Source organism: Parambassis ranga, chromosome 3 (genome assembly GCF_900634625.1).
Source record: "Parambassis ranga chromosome 3, fParRan2.1, whole genome shotgun sequence".
NCBI classification, from domain to species: domain Eukaryota; kingdom Metazoa; phylum Chordata; class Actinopteri; family Ambassidae; genus Parambassis; species Parambassis ranga.
The window spans coordinates 6,404,768-6,424,299 of record NC_041024.1 but is presented as its reverse complement, the minus strand read 5'-3'; the positions used below and the strand labels follow the sequence as shown (position 1 = coordinate 6,424,299).

The 19,532-nt window shown below is 41.1% G+C and overlaps 1 protein-coding gene across 2 annotated transcripts in view; it reads left to right on the top strand.

Moving 5' to 3' along the window:
- Nucleotides 1-1,590: 1,590 nt before the first annotated feature.
- LOC114433135 (E3 SUMO-protein ligase PIAS1-like) overlaps nt 1,591-19,532 on the top strand; it is a 41,754-nt gene continuing 23,812 nt past the window's right edge. For both annotated transcript variants that reach the window (XM_028401496.1, XM_028401495.1), the window contains exon 1: nt 1,591-1,618. In XM_028401496.1, the coding sequence (XP_028257297.1) occupies nt 1,595-1,618 (24 nt within the window). In that variant the 5' untranslated portion in view covers nt 1,591-1,594. The remainder of the gene's footprint in view (nt 1,619-19,532) is intronic.

Here is a 19,532-nt window from a genome sequence, read left to right as displayed (position 1 = left end):
ATTAAAATATATAAAACCATTGCAGTGAGCAGGGATGAACAGAAAGGGACCACTGAAGGCTCAGTCAGTTCTATTCACCTTCATTTGAAATGAGAGGGCGCCACCTACTGGCTTCGAGACCATGTTTACCTCAAGAGGAAGGCAGTGCTATTAAATAACTACAGGTTATTAGGTGAAATATTCAATTATAATTTTATTTTCAGAACATTTTCTCAGCTGCTATAGGGGGAAAAAACCCTTCCAGTCATTCAGGTTAAAGAGAGAGAGAGCGCTGGATCTACCTTTATTTTACCAGTAAGTCCCACTGAGACCTTAAAATCCACAATATAAATGGACATATAAGAAGAACCTGTTAAAGAGCAGCTGGTAACTATCATTATCTGTATGGATAAAAATATTTCAGGGCTGCTTCCTGGGAGTGATCAGCGATGTCCATCCCACCCCATCATAAAGAATGCAGTGGTGGAGCTCTGCATTAGTAATGACACACTGAGGAGGCTGCATTCACACACTGTCACCACCATCAGATCAGCCACAGACAGAATAGAAGCAGCCATTATTTTCTTTTTTTTAATCCCCTCTGTTTTGAACACAATGTCCAGTTTTTCCAGAAAATTGCACCTTTGTGTCATTTCTGCTGCTGCTGCTGCTCTGACCTTTGACCCCACAGCTCAGGTCACCTGTTTTTTCATATGATTCTCAGACTTTTGATGTGTAACATCTACTGCTCGTATCATATTTACACAATTCTGACATCCATTCTATGACAAAAGTGTCTCTCCTTTAAAATATCACGTTTTCAATATTTCAGCATTCTTTGTCAGATTTTTTTCAGGTGTATATTTAACAAGCACAGACTAGAAAAAAATGAAGAGTGGATCCATTTCCACATGTCAGCCTTCTTCTAATCTCCCAGACAATAAAGGAGTTTATATCAGCAGGAGATTTATTACAGGCCAGATGGAATAATACATTTAAACACCATTGTTGGTGAAGAATATCAGACTGATCTGGGCCTGGTGTGTCTTCTAGTTGTCACTTCTGATCTTTAAACATCACAGTCTCAGAGAACATGAGCTGAGGACGAGGTGTGGCGCTCATGGCACCAATTTTAAGACGGAAAAGGTTGATTGTTGATGCTGGAGACTGAAGAGAGATTAAAGTGTTTGTTCTACATTGGTATAATCACTTGGTTTAACTTGCATTTTGAGTAATTATGTTAAGAAATATGATAAAATAAACTCGGGTCAAAACGAAGGCGAGAAAGTTCAATAACACAGTGTAAAAGTAACTTTCAAGAGACTCTACATCAGCTGTAAAAAACAATCGATGAAGTAAATATCTGATGATGTTGGAGATCATTAATCAGAAATTAATTACAATTATATTAACATTATTATATTATGAACAATAATACTAATAAACGTCAAACTAATAATTTGTACTTGATGTTTTTTCAAGTGGATGCCCTTTTTTCTCTCTCGTCCTAAGTGTTCCTGAACGCACCACTGTCCTTATGTGCGCGTTCACGCAGAGCTCTGCGCGTCCCAGTCATGTGACAACACCTCACCACGCCTGCGCATAGAAATACAAGATGGCGGAGAGTGCGGAACTGAAGGTAAGGCGCAGCCTGAAATCATTATAAATTTACTCGGTTGCGAAGCGTTTGATTGTGGAGTCACACAGTTGTGAGGCGGTTTAAGTGTTGCGGGGCTGAGATGAGCTCAGATTTGATGTTATCCTCCAAACTCAGCAGGAAGTTTATTGAATCCGCGAGCGCCAAACGCCTGCACGAGCATGTTTATGTTGATATTGAGACGCGCTGGTCTGTCTGAACGGACCGTTTTCTTCAGCACACCAGCTGCTGGCAGGGCGGTATTTACTTTATAACCACCCCCTGTCTGTTGTTCTAACCTGAAGACAGCGGTTCTCTCCGTGACCTTCCTCAGTGTGTGTGTCAGTGTTGCTTTTTAGCTATAATTTTGATTTAATAAATGATCGTTAGTTTCAGTATTTGAGGCGCCGTCAATGTCCAGACGCTTTGAATGTGACAGCGGTGTCCAGTCACTTGGTTTCCGTTTCAAAACACGGACAACATGAACAGATGATCACTTATTTATTAATGATTCCTAAAGTTAAATCGATGCCGCTCATCGTGTCGCAGCAGAGCGGAGTATAGGTGCAGGTGAAGCAGCGTAAGCTGACCTGTTCAGTGAGACATGCGGCTCTTTACCTGTTGATACACACACAATAAATACAATCGGCACCACGCTGAGGGTGTCACAGCCTCTGTCATACACCCTGCACCTTGTTTAATGTACCGTATGTCCTGCAGCTATATTTTAATTTAGCTTCGCAGAGCACATATTGATCACATCTAACAGTTATTGATTGGAGTCTTGGGCTATTTTTAGGCTTTTAGACCAGATTGCTTGACCGGAATCTGTGGATCTATAAGTGCTCCTTTGTGCCAGCTGCTGTTCAGCTACACACACACACACACACTGTAACATACAGCTACACCCTCTGCCTCAAATGAAGTGCCAGATGTGGTTTTCCTCTGTAAAGACTGGTTTCAATCTGTTTTGCTTTTAAATATGGCTGCATTATTTTTACTCTCAGTTAATCGATAAATACTTTTTCGTGGCTAATGTTGACAAAATAAATAAGCAAATCATCCAAAAAAAAAATTGCTTATATGTTTTAAAGCTGAATCAGTCTTTGAATCCTGCCACGTATAGGTTGTATGGAAAGCATCTTACCATAAAACCTGAGAAGCTGTTTTGGTGGTCTGCATCAAATCATTGATTATCAAAATGGATTTATGAGTCAATCAATCATTTTGTGACTAAAGCTTGAAACATAAAATGGCATGGAGATTTATTATTATTGATTTTAGATCAATTTAATAGTAAAAAGTGAACGTGGCGGTCATTTCTAATCTAGTCGCCTTCTGCCTGCGCACTAAATATTAAACATTAATGAGAATATTCAGATGCATAGATTCTAAAAGATATACTGTCTGCAGTATCATACAGCAGCTGCAGACAGGGCAGGACCTGACAACAGTGGCCTGTTTAAAAGCAAGTCAAATGTTGGCGTAATAGTTATCTGTCAGTGATTCCCTGGTGTCAGATCTGTCTCTTGTTCTCCTGAAGGTGCTACTTCAAAAGTCAGTTCCTAAAAGGCAAAACAGACAGCAGGCTACCTGGCAGAGACGTTTTGTTATTCAGGACTGAAATTTTCAGCACCTCAGGGAGCTGTAAAAACCATTGATCTGTACTTTTGCTTTCGTTTACATAGCGTGTTGTTACGTCTCTGCTTAAGTGTAAAATAAAATAATAATAACAAGCACAATATAGCTGTTTCTATTCAAACATTATTCAACCAGATGTTGTGTGAAATAATTCAGTGGAGAAACTGGCACATTACATCTGAAAATAACCAGCACATGAACATAAGCTGAAACCATGTATTCATGTGCACGCTGTGTGAAATGTTTCAATTTAATTACTTAAGCTATTTAAGCTTCGAATCATTTGTTTTGACCAGACAAGGCTCCTTCAGACTCAGCTTATTTGGAATCAGCTTGGTTACATCATCGCTGAGATGGGCAGCTTTTTGTCATGTTTTTAACTTTCCAACAAAAATGATGCACCAATATCATGCTTCAAATATCAAAGCTGGTATATTTAAGTACTTATGTTTTGAAAGAAATGATGCTCACACCTAACCACATTGCATGCAAATGTGATTCTGATTATATAGAATCGGATCACAGTTTTGGATGATTCACTTCACACCTACTCTGTTTAACTCAAAATAAGTCTGATTGTATTTTTCTATTTTTACCTCTTATGGGGAAGTTTTAAGAAAATACTTTTTGTCTTTTATTGAAAAATACTATTACATTTTTTAAAGAAAACTAAACAGTTTTTACAAGCCAACATGTATGTACCGTACATAAGGAACGATAAAGACTTAAAGAGCATTCGGTTTGTCACAAAATCCAGTTTAAACCTTCACTCAAACTATTTTTAGAATCTGGATTAGGACAAGGTCATTTTTAAGACTATAAGCTTGTCAACTTTTTCAAGCAGCAGCTCTCACTATTGATGGATTATGTTTAATTACAGTTTGTTGCATTCAGTAAAAGCAAGAAACATCCGTTTTCAGCTCAGGTTCTTATACTGAGTTTGGCTGTGTGCGATGCATTTTTACATAAACCATTCACACACATCAGTGAGAGATTACTGCTCATGAAATCAGACATGTTTATATTAGAAAGCTGCAGTTGTCATAAATATCTATTCCTGTTGCTTTTGTTATGTGATCATAGGGAGACGATAATGGTGATAAGGAATATATTTGTCTGTTCTGCCTGTATGCACCATGTGGTGTTTTTTCAGTCACAGAAACACCAAGCAGGCTTGGATGTGGATCCCTGGTTTATGCCTGCTGTACCATCCAAGGGTGGAAATCTACTGCAGTAAAAGACTTACACTTGGAGACAAACGTTTTAACTCCTTCTGAAAATGTCATAGAGCATTTTAACACATTTCCAAACATGCTAATGCTAATAGTCAGTTTTGTGTCCATTTTGTCTGAGAACAGCCTGGAGTCACTTGTATAGTAGTCTGTGTAGTTTTCAAAAGGTTTGAGTCACGTCTCCTGAGGAGTAGGTATTAGTCCATTTTTCTTTGGTGAATCTCTCAGGTTCCTCCATATTTGATGGTCTCATGGCATAGACCCTGGTCTTAAGTACACTCCACAGATTTTTGGTCAGGGCTTTGTGCAGGGCAGTCAATAATGCTCACTGTGCTGCTCTATGGAAGTTCTTCACTAGAAGAGACCTGTGCTTTGGGTTATTGTCATGTTGGAGAGAAAACAAAAGAACATTCAGATCTGGTAGTATATGGTCTTTTTTCATGGTTCCTTTCACCCTGACAAGATTCCTAGTTCCAGACACGCTGAAGCATCCCCGCAGCATTACGCTGCCACCGCCGTGTCTGGCTGTGAGAACTCTGTTCTTTGGGTTATACACCTGTAGCTTTGTGACCAAAGAGCTCTAGTTTTGTTTTATCTGGTTAAATGACACACTTCCAGTATGTGTAGTCTTTCGCTTCGTTGTCTCTAGCATACTTCAGTCTGGCTTGGAGGTGTCTTTTCTGCAGAAGTGGAGTTTTTCTTGGTCCTGTGCAGGGACTCTAGAGACCGTCTTCTCTGACACTTCAATCCCAGACCTGGCTAAATCATTCAGTAGTGTCTTGGCAGTTGTTTTAGGCTTTTTAGACACATCTCTCACTAGTTTTTTTTCCCATCGGATCCGAATTTCTTCACTTCCTACCTCTGCCAGTCTTGTTCTGCACTGTTTGACTCTCTTTGAACTTCTTGATAATACCTCTCATGCCAGTTCTTGAAACTTGGGAGCACTTTGATAAACTTGTGTCCCTCTGCTGCTTTGTAGGCCCTAACAATCCTTTTTCTCAAGTCTAAACTTATTTCTTTCATTTTGGCCATCATGCTTTCACAAGTTTCAAGGCAAAACAGTACTTGTTATGCAAGATACCAATCCTCTTTTTTAAGTGCAAATCAAAGAGCGTACAGGACAGACTACATAGTATCATTGCATAACACTGATCTGTACTAAGAAGAAACACATTTTATAATAGCGCTAATAATTTTGTTCTGTAATAATTGGACTAAACAGACCATTGCAACAAATGATTTAAACAAATGCTGATTTACCTTCCATTAGTTAAGTTGAGATGTTCTGATACCAGTATTGAAAAAGCAGTCATTGTTGGTGACTGCACTCTAATGTCTCTGAAAACAGTGCATATGTCTTTGTTCATGCTTATAATGGGTTTTACCTGATCTGCACTAATGCACTCACATACTCATGTACTCATATATCCATGGAGATAAAAGGATGCCGCTTATGTCATATCTGTACCCAAAGTTCAGAACTGAGAAGAATAAATCGCACTAGGCATCTCTGTGTGTTAGTATGACAGACTGACATTCTGTGCCTTGTTGTTTTTGTCTGTATGTTGTCAAAAATGGTGAAAAATGCTCAGTTCCCTAATCCCCAGGGTGACGCCTTTAAATTCCTTGTGTTGTCTGAGTTCAAACCTGCTGATTAACTGTCTGACTGTACCTAAGTGTGGTAGTGACTGAGCTGGATGCTAGAGTAGCAGGTGTAAAGACCTCTGTAACTTTGACAAGATCATTATGGCAGGATGATCAGCTGCAGACATCTTTGTGCACCTTCAGAGGTCGCATGGAGTCCATGACCAGCTTGCACAAAACAACACTGATGGCCGTGACTCTATATTGTTATGCTTTTGCTGTAAATTGGTGCAAAATCTGCGCATGTGAAAGCTTCTCTTGTTGTCAGCAGCCCCCCCCTCCTCAATGTGTCCTGTTGCATCGTGTTTTGTTTCACACAGGAGTTCCGATCCGCCTCAGCTTCTTTGAACTGTCTTCTCTTTTCTCCGGAGCCGCTGCAGCAGCAACCTGGCAATACAAATAACTGTCTGTGCGCTGGCGGCTTATAGGTGGAGACAGTCTATTTGTAGAGCCTGTGGCAAGGTTAATCCCTAATGATACAGGCCCTTGTCTCTGCTCCCCTTATATCCATTGAGCACCTGCCTATTTCTCTTATTGTCATTGTCATTATCACTGCAGTTAATTTTCAGGTTGCAGGAGGACTCCTCTGCCTTGTGGAAGCTTGAAAAGTGACTGATAACTGTCCTCTTTACATTTATGGTGTGCAGATGTTCATGAAGTCCTGTAATTGTAAAAAAAAAATCTGATAGGCATAGGTAGGATGTGCTGGCAGTACAGAGCAGATGGTGTAAAGCCCCCAATGTGAAACACGATACAGATGTTGCAGGGCTCGTCTGTTACAGAGATGTCAGTGGTGTTTAGCGTCGACGCAGCTGGAACAAACTGTTGTGGAGCCTTTATCGTCTTTCTCCTTTATCTGTGTTTCCAGTGAAGTTTGCCAGTTCAGCTGTCAGATAAAGATAACTAACATGCTTTGTCACTTCAGGCGACATGATACGTGTTCTGCATGTTCAGCCCAGTCAGGCCCAGCGTTTAAGCTCATTATTGTGAGATATTTTGTCCCTGCGTGGAGCACATGTTGTCGGCAGTCATCGACTTTTGTGTGGCTGCACCGAGATGGAGCTTTTCTTGACTCCCGTGGTGTTTTTGTTACATGGTCCTGTTGCCGTGGAAACATGTCACATTTGAGATGGACATGGGGTAGGCTGCAGTTTGGAGCTCAATTGTGTGTTTCTGACAGAAAGAGAGAGGGAGAGAGAGAGAGAGGCATTTTCACTGGCCACCCTCCTGGCAGAGTTTTTAGATTTCTGAACATTGAAATAATGAAGAGATTTTGGTGTGAGTCATGAGGGATAAGAAGAATATTTCTTTATCTTGCTACAGGAATTAGGAGTCAGATGTGTTTGTTTGACTTTCACCTTGAAGTTAATAAATCTCTCCACCTGCAGCTTTGTGCAAGTTGTGTGCAGTAAGGTGTAAAGTTTTTTTTGGATTATGCATCAACATAGGCAGCAGTTCCCTCAGTCAATTTTTGCTTCTATTAAGATTAGACTAAACCAAAGTGAAATGTAAATTTAAAAAAAAAACACTATAAAAGGTGCTCTTTATTTAATATATGTCTGAGTTAATCACATAAAGATTCATTATATTGTTACTGAAACCAACATGACATCGCCCTGCATTTCATTTAAAAGGTAAATTACAGTAATTTTGCATTGAATCTGAAATGAAACACTTTGAGACCCTGCAGGTGCAAAACTGTTTCCTCTCCTGTTAATGTCAAACTATGACTCCTGCAGCCTTTTGTCTCTAGTGATGAGCAGATCACTGTGAGACTGTTGAGTAGAGTAAATGACTAATAATAGAAGTGAATGTACGCTGTACTCTCCACAGTGACCCGTAACCTGAGGGAATACAGCTTAAGACACAATGATTCACCACACACTCCATTCTTCAGAAAGTAGCCTGCTGTGAGTGAGAAAATCCCTTTTGCGTAAGAAATTACTTTTGTGTGTTTTGGCTTAAGGACTAAATTAAAGGAAAACGATGCAGGTTGGCCCACTGAGTCTCCTCTCACCTGTGGTATCATACCCCGTTCACACTGGAGAAAAAAATCTGGCTAAAGCGGGATTCGGGCCTATCCAGATGTTTTTTGTCTGAGTGTGAACACCTCGAATCTGGCAGTATCTAGTTTGATTTCAATCCGGCTAGATCCACCTCTCGTGGGTGGATCTAGCCGGATTGGCTCAAATGTGGCTCAGGTGTGAACGCAAATGTGGCTAGCGAATCCGGCTAGCGACATGCTACTTCCGGTGCTACTTCCGGTTCACGGGACGCAACACGGGACAAAAAAACGCACGACGCATGCGCACACACGGTCCTACCGCGGCCTGAACGGACTCTGTATATTACGAGGCGCCACCTAGTGGTTTGGAGGACAGCAAACGCGCTGGATGAAGCCGGATTGAGTGCGGACACAAGTGTGTGCTAGCCAGATTTGAAAATAGGTCTGAACGCATCCAGCTTAAAGGCTGTCTGGGCTCAATCCTACTCTAGCTGGAATGACTTTCTCCAGTGTGAACGGGGCCTTAGTGGTTACAGCTGCATTTATTTAAATGTGTATTGTGCAGGCATTTCTGGAAAGTAACAGCTGTGTGTGGTACCACATGACACTATAAAAAGGTATTATTTCTTATCTGTCAGCTTGATAAGTTCTGCTAACTTCTGCTGATGTAGAGAAAATGACAGTGAAGGTTGACAAGGTGGTATAAAGGGAGGGGTCCTCGTAGCAGCTGAACAGCACACGTCACCCATTCAGTACAACCAGCCATTGCTGATCACACTGACCAGTGTGCTCTGCATTTGTGTGCCACCGCTCTGGGTTTTGTTGTTGCTTCTTTTGAGGTAATTATTTACCAAGTTGAATTCTCAAAGAGAAAAACCATTAAATTAGGTGAATAAAGTGACTGGCAATGGATCCCAAGGGCAATGGGTATATGCTGTATTTGTTCAGAAGGCGGACATTAACACATGCCTCTTATGCCGACAGCATTGGGATTTACTGGTCAGGATTAAAATTAGGCTTCGAAATAGACAGATTAGGTCAAATACATTGACTATTTCACCCAAAAGAATTTACTGCACATTCTTCCTGATAGAAATTGAATTGGGAGGCTTCACACCAGCCCGGTGCAGTCATCAGGGTGGCCATCTTTCTCTGAATGAAGCTTGGTGATGAGATGCAGCCGAACATCAGAGGGCCACTCTAATGATTAAAAGTCATCTGTGCTCCACCAGCAATGTGTTTGTTGCATTCTCCTGCTCCTGCCTCTGCTGTTCCCCTTCATCTTGATGTCTGACGACCACTGCCAAGTCTGCAGGATTAAAAGGGTGCTGTGGAGGGCGAGTGCAACTCCTTGGTGTCTTTCTACTCCTCTTCATTTTCTCAGCAGAGCTGTGCAGTGGGACCATGGTATCTGATGTCTTTGTTCTCAGCGTTCGTCTCTCTTTAACACAGGGGCAAGGTCAATGATAATCAAAGAGCTGTTTTGCTCTTGCTCACTTGTTTGTACCACTTGGTGCCACCGCGATTCTTTGTGAGACTTTTTCTTGCCAGCTGCCTTTGTCTGCCTTCATGGCAGCAGAACACTGCTGTTTGGTTGCTACCAGCAGAATGTATCTGCCCTGTTTTGGCACCAGATCACAAAATGCCCCATGTCATCACTACTTGGGCTCCTCAGCAATAAAGCGGACTGTTTTTAGATCCACTATCTGCCTGCGGCGTGCTGGGACTAGACCCCAGCAGCCTCAGGTGTGTTGGCCCAGCATTTAACATACTAATGATTAAAAGAGAGTCTTACTGAAGAATAGCTTCAACCATATTTTTGTCCCATGTTCTGTCTTTTGTTTGATCTGCAATACGCTCAGTGGTTCTGATACTACAGAGGCAGGAGGGAGAGAAAACAACAGGCAGAGGTATTTCAGAGTTAAGCCTGAGTCAGAGAAGCTGGAAGGCTAAGAGGTGGGGGGATGGGAGGACAAAGAGGGGTGGAGGATGGGGAGGGAGCTGGCACTCAGTACAGAGCCCTCTAGCTGGAGAGTAGGAGCTTTATATAATGGCCAGGTAGTGTGCAAGCCCCCCCCCCCCGCACCTCCCCATCCGCCTATACAACCTCCGCACACCCACACACAAACACACATCCTGCAGAAACTGCTTGGCACAACATTATTAGCCTCACCATCTCCCAGTCTCCAGGGACCCAGAAGAACCGCATTACTGTTCACACTCCTCAAAACCAAGTAAAGTGCAGCAGCAGATTTTTTAGCTCTGCTAACAAACATGTGGAGTTTAAAGGGAAACGATGACGGTTACTTAAAGCTCTTTCTTTGGTGTGGTTAAGTCAATGACCCGCTCTGCCTCAGGAGAACGCCAGCGGAAGTTTCAGACTTTTACTACTCCCTGGTGCTTTGACACGGGTTAAACCAACACTTGTCAGGTGATCTGAATGGGTCATTGCTTTGTTGGCTGACCTTTTGTAGTGTGTTTCTTGGTTAGACGCTGCCGGTCTTTGGCCAACAGGATGCCTTTGTTGAGGATGGAAATTGAATCTAATAATATTTCTGTTCATTTTACCAAAAGCAGGGAGCAGAAGAGAGACCGAGGGAGAACATCAGTTCACCCTTCACTGATTTTACTGGTACTTGTTTGTATGGCAAACCAATCAGACAAAAGGCCTGATAATGGAAGCTCATGTCTGGATGACAGCATTCAAATCATGTTTGTAGTGTCTCCGTCCTTTGTGGTGTCCACTTCACAAAACTTGCATATTGAAAAAATCTTGTCAAGCTTCTTCACCACCCCCCACCCCCGAGCCGAAACAAACGCCAGTTGAAAATAGGGCAGGATTTTGAGTTTTTCCTTTTCCCAACATCACATCATTAACATTAAAGCATGTTTTAAAAATTCAGAGTTGATATAATATAGATTGGTGGTTCAAGAAATACCCCTCTGTACTTACTCTAGTTCACTGAGCCTTTATTGAGACGATTCCAAAGAATGTTTTTCACATCACTTGAACGTCTTGCAGATGAGGTTTTTAATCATTCAGTCTTTTTATGCTCTTCTCAGATAATACATATGATTGTGTTATATTCCACTTATATATTTTCTTGAAATAGGATGAGCCTGTTTGTCTGGGTCTGGTGAAGTTGTAGTTGGAGTGTTTGTTTTTAGGTGATTGATTGCAATTAGAACTTGACAAACCATCCACATTGTGAATATTTGGATATTTCATTGTGAAGTGCCAATGTTTTCTAAAGGCTTTAAGTGAAAAAATCAGGACACTACAAGGCTGCAAGTTGAAGTCAGTATCAAGGTGTGGCCTGGAGATTTGTGTTTCACTGCATTACTTCTCAGTGTCGTCATCAGCAGAGGAAAATATTTATGGTGTAATGTGTCACTTCAGGCAATGGAAAAAAAGCTTAAATTTCCTTTGCAGGCAAAAATTGGTTATAGACCATTTCAGTCTTGCAAACAATAAGTGGAGTTGATCATCATCATTTACTACAACGATCTTTTACACTAATCAGTCTCACCACACTGAAACAGGAGGCATTTATTCACACACACATGCGGAATGTGTCATTATGTACGTGTCATATGAGGGTCATTTGACTGGTCTTTGAGGTTTTGCTCAGCTCACGTGATCACTACGAGGTTAATGATCTCTCGTGTTATGCGTGGCTCCTGATGCTTTGTGTGTGTCTGTGTGTGACCTTACTTCCACCAACTCTTTGTGTGCCAGATCTGTGGCATGCATGCACTGCACACTCTTTGTGGAAGCCCTCTGTGTGTGTGTGTATTGAGTTAAAGAGTTTTGCATGATAACTGGGTGTGTGTGCATGTGCACATGCTCCTGTTATAATGTCTGCTTTTACAATGTGAGTGGTTGCTGACTGTATGATTAAATTTAAGATAAGAAAACCACTGATTTAAATCGCAGGTGTAATGGCAGTTACATTTGTCTGCCACACTCATACCTTTTACTCCACCTTTCCTCACTTTTTTGTTCACAAAAAACTAAGCTGGTGTTTGTGCAAGCTTTCAACAGACCTCAGGACATTGCACTCATGTCAGTTGCTTACTATGAAGCATTTTGCCTTACTAGCTTATTCACACAGTGGTCAGTTGCCGCTGTTACTATCTTTAATACCAACTCAGAGGCACACTGGCCTCCCGCCTCCATGCCTTTCACGCAGAAAAGTAAGATGCAGTATTGCAGAACGCATCAGGCCATTGACTCACTATCACACCTTCATGACTTTTTGTAACACTTAAGTAGAACAGTCTGTCTTTACTGTGTGTGGTCTAAAAGTTTAAAATGAAAACTTTAGACACAAAAACATTTATTAGCAATAACTAAACAGTAAAATAGGAAACTATATTAGCGTTAGGAGAAATTGGACTTATGACTAGAAGATGTAACTAGTTCAGTATGCCCCAAAAACAATTAAATCACATATGAATCCTGCACTGGAAAAAAGTATGTGGGGCTGCTGGTCACTTGTAGCAATCACAACCTCGTCAGAAACTGGAGCTCGTTGCCAGCCAGTCTGCAGTTTCGGGGGCCGTTTTTTTTTTTTTCACTCCTCCCAAAAGATAAAACAGCCTTTTCAGGGCGGCCCGGCCACTGACCAGTTCCAACCTGTCTCTCCTCATCAAACGGGCCTCCGTGCTGCCTGTTTCCTTTCATTACGGCTCCACTGCAGTGCTGCTGCACAGGTGTGTGTGTTTACAGTGGTGGGGAGGGTCATTTTGGTGTTTGAGAGATGGAGCATGCAAGTGTTGGTTTGCATTGGTTTGTTGTCTACAGGATTTTTAATGACATATAGTACAGTTACTCTGCCTATCTGTCCCCCTGATAAAGGCAGGAAATAAATGACTACTAGTTTAGTGCTTTGATGTTAAACTGTTAAAGTCTGTACGGTCTTCCAAGCTGCATTTTAAGAACCCAATTCAGAAAGCTCCTAACAGCAAGTGAAGGCTTAAGCTTACGCTTTGTAGAAACCAGATCAAATCAGCAAGAAAATTAAAAAAACATTCTCTGTTTTCAGCTTCTCCAGTGTGGAGGATTTCTGGATTTGCACCATTTATTTAAAATCAAAAAAAGCTTAGCAGTTTCAACAGCGCAGCATTTGTTATCACTACAGAAATATGGATAGTCTCAGCTAACATGTCCATCTAAGCTGCCACCTCCAGCTTCGCCTCCCTCCTCATCCTCCCTTCCCCCCCCCCGCCCTCCTGTGTTTTCACTGGAGCTGTGGAGAATTTCATTCGGTTTGGAGGCTCAGCTGCGCTCTCTCTCTCTTACTCTTTCCTCCCCATCCCCCATCATCATCATCCCTCCATCCGTCATTCTCACCATGCTCTGGACACAGCAAATTATTACCCTACACATCGCTCTCAGGTCTGAGGAGAATGTGCCGGGGTGTTTGCAGAAAAAAATGAATTTGTTTTTTTTCCAAATGGATTGAAAAGTCTTGAATTTAATGTGCAAAAATACTCAAAATGTAGTTTTAGTTTGCATGAAACAGTTTTATTTAAAACTAGCATTATGGAAATGTCAATAATAAACGCACTCATTAAAAAGGCTTTAAATATGGTCTCCAGACTGCAGTTCTTTAGACTGGCATGCCAAGTCAAGTCTTCCTTCTCGTCCTCTTCTTTTGGTCAGTGAACAGCTCAGTTATTCTGCCCAGTCTCTGCTCACATTAAACCTCCCTTCTACTCACTGTGATTTTCAAATACAGCTGAACTTGCTGTATAGTTGTCCTCATTTGCTTCCGTGCGAAGAACCTGTGGTTGTTTTTCTCAGTTTCACAGGTGTTTAGTTTTGGGTTTACTTAAAAACATGTGGGGCTGAATGTTTCCTTTTACTTTTCAGCGGGTGAAGCTTCCATTTCCTTCACTAGAGCATTGACAAGATGACGTTTATTTCTCCAGCACATCCCCTAGGTGCTCTACAAGATTTAGGTCTGTGCTCCGGGGGGGCGGCATTCTAAGATATTGATTTTTATCCAACAGGCAGCTGGTACGCTTTGGATCATTATCCTGCTGAAAGATGCATTTCTTTTAATATTGAGAGATTGGATTTATTAAAGTTTGCATTAATAATGTATCTGTACATCTCAGATTAAATACAAGTTCTGCTTTACCTGTGCTTCTCACACTGTTTGTGCAGCCTGGTATAAAAATCCAGGTTGAATTTGGACTCATCTTGAAATAACACACGTCGAAAAAGCTCCTGGGTTTTTTGTGTCTTTTTGCTCTTTTATTATTTGAGTGTACACCTGGTTCCCTTCCCATCATGTTCCTCTTCCTCAGTACACTTTGAGCCTGTATGGACGGTGGGGTGAGTTGTGTCTGGTGATTTTTCTGTTTCATGTCTGGATCTCTCATCACTTTTCTTACAGGATTTCATCATTCTGGGTTTTTGTTGGTTTCAGTTTTGTCTTTGAATGCTGTCATGACTGGAATATTCTAGGGGATCATGTAACATTTTTTGGGGTCATATTTAAATCCATATTGGCACTTTAATTTCAAAGAAAGACACCGGTCTGCATTGTGTGTGTGTGTGTGTGAGGACTCCCCTGTTACCACTCCTCTCTGTATGGCGTATCTTCTCTCCCTCTTTCACCCTTCCTCCTTTGTTGCTGCTTCCCTTTGCACCTACATGTCAAGTTGTTTCTGTAGAACAATACAATGGAGTGCATTCTCACACAAACATGCTTTGTTCAAACCTGGCTTTTCTGCACTTTTGTGTTACAGAGCCAAAAATGAAGATTTAGAGTGATGATGTTAATGTTTTTCTTTTAAAACTGGTAAGATTTGAGAACATATGCTGTATTTCCTATACTACCCACAAAGGTGAACATGTCTGTGATATAGCTTTGGACTAAACCAGCTTTCAGGCAGAAGCCACATAAATGGCACAATCAATCAATTTTCAACTACTCTAAAAACAACAGATGGCCTTGTTATTGTTGGATATCAAACAACATTATACGCTTTTCTGATGAGGACAGGCCAGGAAAGGCTGCAGAATTTGTGATTTTATCCAAATGAATATTTTATTATTAAATTTTAAGGGTGGCATGGTAAATAGTAAACCTTCATTTCTGTCACACTTCTTATGAGCTGGTGAGTGTAGCACAGTGAACGTCTCCCAGGACAACACACAAATTGGTTTATTTTTTTTTTCTTTGTCAGTCTTTGAGTTGTTCGTCATCTTTCTCTGGCAGGAAGCTGCGACAGGTTTAGCCTTGTTTGTGTTGGACAAACAGAGCCCTCCTCCCGTTTAGAAACATAAACTGCTGCAGTAGATATATAACATTTTGGTGGTAATTTTTAGGGTAAAAAAAAAACCAACTTGTCAAATAAATCACTGCGTCAACAAAGCTGGGAGCCTTGTGTCAGTCAGAAGTTGTGGACTGGAAGGATGTAGGAGTTTGATGGAGGCCACCTGTCCTGTGAAGGAAAATGATTGACAGAGAGAAAGCAAGAAAAGGAGATAGTGAGAGCAGTGAACTGTTCCATTTATCTCTCCTCCAACGCCTCTCCTGCCACTGTTTTCTCTCCTCTATTTGTTTTCTCTCTCTCTCTTTTTTTTTGGGTGAAGCCAGAGGAATGTTACACATCCGCAGTGTGGTGGAAGAGTATCTGTGTGTATGTTTGTGCGTCAGGTTTGTGTGTTTGTGCGTACTGGTGTCTCTTTTGTGTGTGTTTGCTTTGTAGCAGGAGTGGGTGGGTGGTGGGGCTTTGGCATGTGTATGTCTCAGTGTGTGAAATGGTGGGCAGCCAGTGTCATCATTTCTTCACGTCCCCCCCCCTCTCTTGGCTCCTACATGCATATTTCATAGAACTGGTCATTTATGTTGCCAGCAGGGCAGGTTTACCCTGCGCTGTCCTCATGTAGGGATACTGAACAAAATAATACTGCATTATTCAAATTACTGTTGTGTTAAAAAATATGTGTTAATCCTGAGAATTCACAGACAGACAACTGCTGCTTGCGAGCTGCACCTGTGATTGAGCTCCGTGCTGTAGGAGCCGTCTGCGTTTGACTGATGTGTTTTTATAACTGCAGTGTCGTTCAGACAGAAGGCATCAGAATTAGGCTCACATATGGGCGTCTGCCTCCTAGTTTTTCACTGAATGTAACAAAGTACAGGTCTACTGTATGAGCATGTATTATGAGGGCATGAATCTTCTTAGACAGAGTTATTTTAGGGACATTACATTTTAGGTTGACGGTTTGATGTGTGTGGTTAGGGTTAGGTAAGTAGCCGTTAGGGTTAAGATAAGTGTGCAGGAAATGAATACAATTTAATGTCCTCTGAAGTGATGGAAAAAAACAAGTGTGTGTGACTGTGTGTGCACGGTTATGCATATGTGGCAGCTGTACACAAGATGCAGTGTTTGGTCTGTAAACAGCAGCCTGTGCTCTGTCACTATGATCACTGTGAAGCTTGGTTAAAACCCAGATTGTGTAAAATGGTTCCCGCAGGCACTGAACAACCTCCTTCTAGAACAGAGACTCAACCTTGTTGAGTACAGGTGAAACGATTGAATTAACTGATTGAACTGTTAATTTGATCAGTTAATGGAGAGAAAATGTCACACTGATAATTGCTTGGGAGGGGAAAAGGTGTGTAAAATGTTTTAAAGTTAAACATGACATGACATTTAAAGGTTTCAAACATATACATGTATTTATTATTACTTAAAGACCGTTAATTGATATATCTTCGGATGCTCTCATTCATCCAGGCCATAGTCATTTCCAGGAGTTTAAATCGAGGCAATTGGACTCAAGGATTGTTAATTTTAAGAGTGGCAAAATGTCTTCAAAAAAACTCAAAAAAACAATCAATTTGATCTCAAAATATAGTAAATTTTGACTCAAGCCTGAAAAAAACAGTGTAGTTTATCTAAAAATATTCTGAGCCTTACTGCTTTTCTTCTTATTTGAAAAAGAACAGTGGCAATTGTTGAGAAAATCAATCAGGATATACTGTATACAACTATGTGCTATTTTTTTATAGCTGAAGCTATCTGAGGATCTGACTCTTTTCTACATAGTAAGTAAATGAAGCAGTCTGTAAATGAAGCACTGCAGGTGAGCCCAGTCTTTAATTAAAGTTATCAGTTTCCTGACTCTCCACTATACTTATTGTGTCTTCACCTATGAACTGAGGAAGTGCTCTTATGTCCACGCTTGTCCTTGTTGACGGACTAACATGCCCCCGCATTCCGTCTCTGTCTGGTCATGATTTGTCACTGTTAGAATCCTCTTCTAAATAACTGATGCTGCGTCACCTTTCTTGCTCAGCTTTGAAGGATAACGTGTTTATTTTCATGCTCCTTCCTGAGGTCACTCCTTTCTGTTCCTTCCATCACCTGTAGTTTAAGCTGTGCTTTGCAGTAAGAATTGGTCGTGTACATTTGCATGCTGACTGACTGGCTGTTGTTGCATTCATTTCTGTGGTGTGCTAATTAGGCTTGTGCAAAATCGTATCGTGTGCAATTAATCGTCAGAAAAACTGTCACCGTGTGAGACGTACACTCACCATCACCCTCAAGATTGTGAGCCCACAATAACAATAATGGCAGAAGACAGTGGTATTCAGTTAAATGATGCGGAGCAGCACGTTTCTAACAGAGGTTCAACGTCTGTCACCATAAGCCGGAGCACGAAGAAAGCCGAAGAAAGCGCGACGAGGCCACAACGCCGGCTACAGCTGTAGTGTATAGTGCCGCGCACGCATACGCGACATGCACTAGGTGTGAAGCGTGGAGCGTTGGTTGTTGCCATAGCAACTGGATGTTTGGTCGGATCAAAGGAATGAACTCCGACTGGAGAAGCTGCCTCCCGATCTTTATTTAAGGACTCCACAGCAAAATAGGAAAACATTACAACAGCGAGGTCTTCTCCAGCAGATATTGTAAAGAATTCCACTCAGCCGAGAATCCGCGATACATTTAGTCATTGTGCTCCCTACGACCAAACTAAGCACTGGAAGAACATAAGGCAGGTTGATTTGCACACACATACATTTAAATGTGGAATTGTCTGGTTTGTTTGTTTGTTTTTTCTGCTGCTGTTCTACAGTACGAGTGAAAACATGCACTAGTGTGGGACATATTCCAGTCACAGGTTCATTTGCACAGACACATTTTTTTTAACTTTAATAATCGCTGATGTGGCTTTTCTAAACCTATTTGTCCTGTTTAATTTTAATGTTGATATGCACTGCTTTGTGACTTATGATAAGAACATTTGAAGGACAAAGTTACTTTAAACGTTTGCTTCATTATTACTTTGAAACAGTTTGTGCATCTGTTATCAATACATATTTCAAACATGTCTGGTTTGTTCCTAATCACTACTTACCAGCTTAACCTGTTAGAATGAATAGTTAACTTGACTGATGATTTGTCAGTATCAATTCAGAACAATGTGGCGATTTAGAGTCAAAAACATGTAAGTGCAATTGTCATCAATTAATCGTCAAATTAATCGTTATCGGCTAAATGCCACAATTAATCGTGATTAATTTTTTTGCCAATATCGCCCAACCCTAGTGCTAATGCAATCTCAGTTAAATAGGTTATCAACTCTTTTCTCACACAAGTTTACTTTTCTTTTTTTCCTGGTGTCACATTTGAACTCGACTCCCCCAGTGCAATGTTCAAGACTTGCGTGACTGATGGAATTTGTGGCTGTGATGACAAAAAAAATTGCCTCAGCCGCATTAGAAAAGGTGTAAAACTTAACGTATATCAACCAGGTTTTGTGCTTTTGTGCTCAGAGATAAAGACAATAAATACCTGAAGCAGCAGTCACTTCACCTGAGAATGCATGTTGATTGTACGATGTCTATTGCTGGGACAAAAGCCAGATGTCAGTGTTGAAGTGGGTTCTTTGTTCAGTTTGAAAGGGGCTTAAGGTACAACAATGAGAAACTGTGGATCAGCACAGGACAAACTTAACTTCAAATACTGAAAGTCGCTGTTTGTTCTTCTCAATGGAAATGATTGCATCTGTTTGCCTGGTGGTTTATTTATTTTTCCTCATTCTCAAATAGTTTGAGGTAATTTTCATTAATAGTGGAATAAAAATGGAATTAGTACAGGGCAAGACAGTGTCAGCAGAATGAAGTTTGGATGGGTTCATAAGGTGCTTTTAGTTGAAACTGAAATTATCTTGTTGCACTTGCAGTCATGAAAGTTAGATATGCAAAGTGGAACAGGTTTTTACTGTAAGCTGTGACACTTTTGGAGTTTCACTTCCACTCCAAACTACTGTTGTGTGTGTGTGTGTGAGAATGTGTGTGTGTTTTTAATATTGAAGTACAGTCCTGCAGTGGGACCAGAGAGAGACGTTTCTATCACCCTTGGG